Source organism: Trichosurus vulpecula, chromosome 3 (genome assembly GCF_011100635.1).
Source record: "Trichosurus vulpecula isolate mTriVul1 chromosome 3, mTriVul1.pri, whole genome shotgun sequence".
Taxonomy (NCBI): domain Eukaryota; kingdom Metazoa; phylum Chordata; class Mammalia; order Diprotodontia; family Phalangeridae; genus Trichosurus; species Trichosurus vulpecula.
The window spans coordinates 399,535,075-399,542,197 of NC_050575.1; the positions used below are offsets into that span (position 1 = coordinate 399,535,075).

The following is a 7,123-nucleotide window of genomic DNA, read 5'->3' on the forward strand; positions in this document are numbered from 1 at the left end:
TTACATGAACTAAGGAATTTTATATAAGCACAAATATAAAGTTAACCAAAGAACAGACAGTGCAAGTCCAGACTTTGAAAGGTGGACCCAGCAGACCCCAATAAGTGCACAAGAAGCCAATTTTCCTCATCTGCTTCCCTGGTTAGAGAAGGGAAGGGAAGAGCATGCAATCAGGCCAGAGGCTAGGCGCCGGTCAGTTCTAACAACTGGTGCAAGATCCTCTTCTGTCCGTAGCGCACCTGCAAGGCCTGTTCTTCCCTCCAGGCGAGTTTGGCCCTGGACTCCTTGTTGTGAAGTAGTTCTTGGTCACTTTTCAAGTCTGTGGCATAAGCCTGCAGGGTCAGCAGAGCACTGTTTCGGAGGAGTTTCTTCCATGAAGCTTTAAGTTTGGGGATAGTCTTATTTGTCAGTGTTAAGGTGTCCTCCTCCTCATCATCTTCCTCCCAGCCATCTTGTTCCTTAAGTTCCCTGAATTCCTTAGCTGGCATGCAAAGCACCTGTAATTGGAGTACAGAAAATTAATTTGGATTCCTTCCAACTTAAGAGCCATACTTGGTTTTCAGATGCTTAAAATTACTAGAAGGCATATCCAATTCAAAATTGGGTGAGCCCCTCGGTTAGCAAGCTTGACCAGTTGTAAGGTTCACCTTGAGTGTAGCAGACAGCTCCTCCTCAGTAAGCACCTCTTCTCTTCCAATGACAAATGCCCCCTCCTCACCCACCATCTCCAGCTGGCATAAGAAATCCCAGCGCTCACACATTAGGCGTCTCTCGGCCTCAGTTGTGGCTCCTACACAGAAAGTAAGTAGAGGAAGCATTTTCTCAGATCCCTTAAGTATTTGTATTTGGGAAGTGGGTTAAGCTGAGAAATGGGAATCCCTGTAGCCTCTCTCCCTTGTCCCCAGAAGGGGTACGCACCCTGCAGAGCTGCTGCACGTACTGTTGCCATCTGAATGTCAGCTGTGTCATCCTTGTTCCCAGGATATGGTTCAGCGAAGCCGTACATGTGGATCAGTTGCCAGTTAGCCATCTGACCATAGGTGTTAAAGATCTCTTGGCCTTTGGGGATTGGCTGGGTAGCTACCATCCTTAAATATTCCTACAGAAGAAGCAGAGAGGAGGTGACAGTCCATCCCTGTTGCAACAATTTGGCTAGCAGCTGTTGTGGGGGTGAAAGACCAACGCAAGCCCAGCAACAAGAACGCTGCCAGCGCAGGTTCTTTTGATACGCTTTACTAAGGAAAGCAACATTAAGGGGTTAACAGTCTTATTTCAATCCAACATACAAATACCATTCACTTGGTTCAGGAGCACCCTGAACTTAAGAGCAAATACAAACAAATTACAAAGATGCATTCCGAACAGATCAAATACAATTCATAGTTACCAAGAAGGCATCAACATTTGGGTTCATAAGCTGGAGGGCTCTTAACTAGAGCTGCCCTGAGTCTGCACATCAGCACTCCTCCAAGAGTGACAGCCCCAAGCAAATCACTCTGTTCTCTCTTTTACGCACTCTTTGGATGTCATCTAATGTCATCTGAGCCACCAGAACTTAATACTATTGGCTCTGGTCTTAGCAACTCCCCTTAGGGCCCTGGGGGCTTCCCACCTCTCTCAAAGTAGCTAACTAGTTTGCTAACCAGCCTGAGGCTCTGCACCTAGTAGTAAAAGGGTGTGGGCCTGGGGAGAGCATTCTAGAGCAGTAAAAGTCCCACCTTAGTTACCAATGCAGCCCCTCTTCTGGGAACCAGAGCAGATGAAAGCTCAATTCTGTCCTCTATTATTTCTGTGATTCTAGGGGAAAACATCAATTTTACCATTCCCAAGATTGGACAGCAAGAAGTAATAATGGGGTCTGAAAGTCTGTGCTACCTGCCAGGCAGGGTTTTGGATAAACCACTCCCTATCTGTAAAATGAGAGGGGGCAGAACCCTCCTAGCTGGGCACTTTGACAGTTTCAGAATTAAAGTTCAGTTTGCTTTGCCTGCTGTTTGCTAATGCTTAAAGAAGCTTCTCAGCCTTTAAAAAAAATACTAGCTGAATAAAAAGGAATGGAACCCACAGCAAGAAATGACCCAACAGGAGTACTGTGACTGTGACGTAGCAGACCAGGCAGCCCATTTACATATTTTCTAAGAAAGGTGCTATAGAATAGCACACATTTATATGGTGCCTACTGTGACAGGTACTGTGCTAAGCGCTTTACAGACAGATAAGCATTGGATCTTGGCTCCAGGTCCAGTGCTGTGTATGCTGTGGTGCCCCCTAACTACCCCAGAAACAGCAATGGGACCTAGCCCTAGGAAAACAGGTTCTGTATCTCACTGGTGACAGCTGGCATTTCACTTGAATCTCAAGTCAACAGGAGCTGGAAGGAAAAGGAGGCCCCAGGAAAGTCATGATGTGCCTGAAGTTCCCAAGTCTTCTATTCATGCCCTCTGAAATCCACCTGACAAGCCAGTGGTTGTGATTCTACATTTTAGAACTATTTTGGTCACCACACAGGTGGTAAAGCCTTCAGTAAGTCAGGCTGTCCTATTCCTTGGGTCTTCTCTACTATAAAGAAAGTCAGAAATTCTGACTTGGAGCCTAAGGGCTGATTACACACATTTGCATACAAGTATAAGAGAGAAATATGCTAATACCAAGTCACTATTCACTCACATATTTGGGAGGCAAAGTTAAATTACCGGTGTGCACAAGAGCAGTAATTAGGTTAGCCTATCTGGAATAAAATGTACCCACTCACTGGAGAGTATTCCAGATTGGCATTGTGGTTGGCCACATGGTTCAGTATGTCAGCAGCTGGTACCATCATAGGGGGATTGGGTTCCTTTTCATCATCCTCTTCTTCAAGGGGCTCTTGAAAGCTACCACAAAGAAAGAAGAGCTGAGAAAGTTGCCACAAAGGAAGGTGAGGTGTAGGCCTACTCCAAATTTTTGTTGGGGAACAGGAAGATAAGCTACTGTTCCCATCATCTCCCACTGGATCAACACCTCTAAGGCAGAAGAGACACAATATCTTATCCTTGTGAAGAGAGGCTAGTCTTGGTCAACTTGGCTTCAGTTTAGACAAGGAGATTGTAACCTTTTTATTACGGACCATTTGGGCAGTCAGTCTAGTCACATCTATGGACCCTTTTTTAGAATCATGATTGTAAATGCATAAAATCTATAAGATCACAAAGGAAATTAATTCTATCAAAACAGTTATCAAATCATTAAGCAAGTTTGTGGAGCCTAAGGTAAAAACCCCTAATTTAGAGGGTGAGTCCAAGGTCAGTCAGCGATCATTAAGTGCTCAACACAGAAAAAAGCAAAAACTAAAAATAATCCCTAACTTCACAAGATTTACATTCTATTGTGGGTGGCTATCAAAGACGGATTCTTCCAGATACCCCCATGGGCCAATCCTGTATCCCCAAAGCATGAGCTCCCCAGAACAGAATGCTGATCACCTGTAGGCCATGACCATCGCCACAAGTTGGCGGTAGAGGTCCAGAGACCTGGCCTGGAGGGGAAAGATCTCTGGATGGGCTTCCAAGAAGGGCAGGACAATGGTACCATACTCATGGCTGATGTTGGCTATGTCCTTTTCCACAGCTTCAGGCACACCAGTACCTTGTAGGAGCTGTTTCCGTTCTTCCTCAGACCTAAGGGGAGAATGGGTGAGGGTCACACCTCAGGCCCAAGGCCCCCCACAAGTGGTATAGAATGCCCAAGTTCCATGGGCCTTTGGAGGTCATGGAGTCAAGATGACTGGGAAACGGGGTCCCAGAAAGAGCAGGTGACTTGCCCCAGGTCATAAACTAAGCTATACTTACAGCATGGTACAGTGGAAGAAGGAGTAGACTTAAGAGGTTCAAATTCTGTTTCTGCCACTTAGTATCCACCTGTGCTTGGGATAATTACTTAAGCTCTTAGGGCTTCAATGGCCACATCTACAAAAATGAAGACTGCTGAGCTAGATGACTTCTAAAAGCTCTCTAAAACTTCCAAATCTATGATCCTGTTTCTCGGCTCCAAGTATTATGGAGTATGGGCTTGTTTCTCCAGTGGCCAACCAGCCACAATATGCTTGATCCCCTTCCTGCAAACATTAGGGCAACATTGCTTTATGAAGAATCAGGGCATGGAAAGGTAGTGGGCTCTGGAGTGTTTAAAAGCAGGCTGCTCTCCACGGTAATACAACAAACATGGATCACTGAATGCGAGCAGAGCATGGGGCAAGTACAAAGTCTGGCTAAGGCCAGGCCCCTCATGGAGCTTACAGTCTAACAGAGGAGTAAGCTACAGAGAAACAGACGGTATTCTACACTAAGTACAGTAGTGAGGGCCTGTGGAGCTTCCTTCCCCTCTGAGCCTCTGTCTCTATAAAATACTGTTGGATTATGTGAGCTCCAAGGTCTTTTGCGGTTTTAATATTCTTTTGGTCACCTCCCACCAGCAGTTACTTTTACCAGAAAGACGATCGTGAAAACAGAGAAGAGGAGCAAGAAGGGGAGGGGAAGAAAGGAAAAGAGGGAAGGGGGAAAGGGGAGGGAGGGAGGGAGGAAAGAAAGAAGAGAAGAATCGATAGAAAGGAAGAGGGGGAAGGGAAAGAGAGGAGGGACAGAAAGAGAGGTAGAGGGTAAGAAAGAAGAGGAAGAGAGATGGAGGGACAGAGACAAGACAGTGGGTGTGTGTAGGGCAGGCAAGAACAGCTTTTCACACTGGGAGGTCTCGGCACTCCCAGGGGCTCTGGAAAGCTTGAATGAATGAAGCCCCCTCCACTCTCCCCACCTGTGCTTCCCGCTTCTATGAGCCCCTCCTCCCGGCCCCCAGCTCTCACCAGAACATGGGGTGCTGCAGGTTGCCCAGGTCCGGCCAGAGGGAGAAATAACATCTCCAGGGGGAGTCCTCCGCCAGGTACTCGTAGAGGAGAGCCAGGAGAAGGGGCACCCAGCCCGACTGGCTCTGCAGGGCCCCGTGCTCTGCACGACAACCAAGACCCCGGTCACCCCGGGGCGCTGGGAACCCCTCCCCGCCCCCAGCAGGGAGCCTGCTCCCCAGCTCTCCCCAGGCTCCCTACCTTTCTCCAGAAGGCCCCGGATGGTGGTGTTTTTTTGGGAAAGAAGCACAGCCCGAGGCACCACGAAGAGCAGCTCCCCACGCTGCACGTCCTCTAGGGCCACCATCCCGTAGCCAGACACGGTGCCTTCCCGGCTCACGGAAACCTGAAGCCAGTCAGACGCAGGGACCTGGACGATCAGAGGCTCCGCCCCGCTCTCCCCTCCGCCACTATTCGGGTCCCGCCCCTGCCCACAGCTTCCAATAGCCACTCGCGATCGAGGGCCGCCCCCTTCCTCAGCAGCCAATGGCCCGCTCAGAGACCCGAGCCTCGTGGGTCACAGGCCCCGCCCCCTCGCTACTCAGACCCCGCCCCCGCCAGCAATTCAATGGCCACTCGAGAGCGGACTCCGCCTCCTTATTAAGCTACCAATGGAGATCCACGTCCCCGCCCAGAAACCCGCCCCCTTCGGGCTCACCTTGGGACTCAGCTCCAGTCCGACCCTGCGGCACCAGTTTAGGAAGGCCGGGACAGGATTGTCTCCGCCTCCGGAGACTCCCTCCACCTAAGGACAGAGCGCCAGGGCTCGAATTCCCAGGTTCCTCCGGGCACGGAGGCCTCGGGCGCGTGCCGGTCCGGCCCTGGGTCCTCGCAGGTGGGGAAAGGGACGCTCCGCGAGCGCGAGGGGAGGTGGGGCCCTCTCCCTCCCTGCCCCTACCAGCCCCGAGCGCCCGGTTCTTCACCTTCTGCCGCTTCGCAGCCGTCGCCATTGTTTTGGCTGCGCGTGGCCGCCGTGCTTCCTCCCTTCGAGGCCCGCCCCCTTCTTAAAGAAGCCTCGGACCACCCTTGGTACGGGGGCCGGAGAGGGCCAAAAGCGAAGTCCTGGGCGCGTTGGTGGTACCGGGCCTGTCCCTCCCCCGCCCGTCTTTGTAATGCGCCTGCGCCGGGCGAAGCCGGGGAGGTGGGAGCCCTGGGAGCCGCGTCCACGTGGAAAGGACTCTAATGGAGCGTGCCGTGGCAGCGAGCGCAGGCCTCTCGGTACCCACGGCCGCCGCCCACGCCAGCCCAGGCCCTCAGCACCCGGAAAGGCGGGGCAGCACCCGGAAAGGCGGGGCAGCACGGGAGAACAAACACTGATTAGGCACCCACTGTGTACCCGTCCTGCGCCAAGCGCTTCATCTCATCTGATGCCAAGAGTCCGTCGTGGGTCGCCCTGCCCCCGCGCCCCGTGCAGCAATCCAGGGGACCTGGCCTCGTGGCCACCCCCTTCAAATTGTGTGACGTATATGTACGTATACACACATGTATGTATGTGTGTATGTGTATCTGTAGATATGTATGTACAAAATATTGTTCTATATAAAACGCATTAATTTTTTTATTTTATATACATAGATATTCAAACTGAGCATGTAGACTCACTAGCTGTGTAACCCTGGGCAAGTGACTTCACCCTGGCTGCCTCAGTTTCCCCATCTGTCATATGAACTGGAGAAGGAAACGGCAAAACCACTCCAGTATCTCTAGCAGGAGAACTCCCAAAGGGGCGGCGATGGGTCCGACACAACTGAGACTGACGGGCAGTGCAGCCCCGCGCGGGTGACCCGTGCTCCGTGTGGCGGCTCCCTCCTAGATTGCAGGGGAGCGGGGCCACCCTGGGACCTTCGGCTCCCACATCCCCTCTATGCACACGACGTCTTGTCCTTCCAGCTCTCCCTCCCTCGGCTGCACCGCTCCTGACTCTCCAGGTCTCTTCAGTCCCATCACCCTGGCGTCCGTTTCTCTCCCCGTGATTTTCTTGCCTTTATGGTTTTGACTCTAAGTTAAGTTGAAGGTTTGCAAAGCCCTTTAGGCTTGATCCTTACGCCAACCCCGGGAGGTAGCCGCAGGTATCCCCACTTTACAGATGGGGAAACTGAGGCAATAGGTTAACGCGGGTTACGGGACTTACCCACGGTCACACAACTAGCGTATGAGCCAAGATTCACACTCAGGTCTTCCTGACTCCAGGTCTAGCGCTCTATGCACCGCCCCATCTATCTGCTTATATTTTTTTAAGGATAGGGGAGA

At 51.3% G+C, this 7,123-nt stretch overlaps 1 protein-coding gene across 1 annotated transcript; it reads right to left on the reverse strand.

The window, feature by feature from the left end:
• Positions 1–6,315, reverse strand: SETD6 (SET domain containing 6, protein lysine methyltransferase). The gene is made up of 9 exons (XM_036753115.1): positions 5,797–6,315; positions 5,532–5,618; positions 5,075–5,219; positions 4,835–4,976; positions 3,462–3,656; positions 2,753–2,873; positions 919–1,099; positions 648–790; positions 1–497 (listed from the first exon to the last, which is right to left on the reverse strand). Exons 1-9 carry the CDS (start codon positions 5,821–5,823, stop codon positions 183–185), a joined length of 1,356 nt encoding a protein of 451 aa, XP_036609010.1. The 5' UTR covers positions 5,824–6,315; the 3' UTR covers positions 1–182.
• Positions 6,316–7,123: the final 808 nt, after the last annotated feature.

Excerpts from the sequence above, each read along its gene's own strand:
- SETD6 (XM_036753115.1), bottom strand. The coding sequence starts at position 5,823 with ATGGCGACGGCTGCGAAGCGGCAGAAG. Across the intron at positions 5,220-5,531 it reads GACTGGAGCTGAGTCCCAAG|GTTTCCGTGAGCCGGGAAGG; the intron begins GTGAGCCCGAAG and ends GACTGGCTTCAG. Across the intron at positions 2,874-3,461 it reads GCGATGGTCATGGCCTACAG|CTTTCAAGAGCCCCTTGAAG; the intron begins GTGATCAGCATT and ends TCTTTGTGGTAG.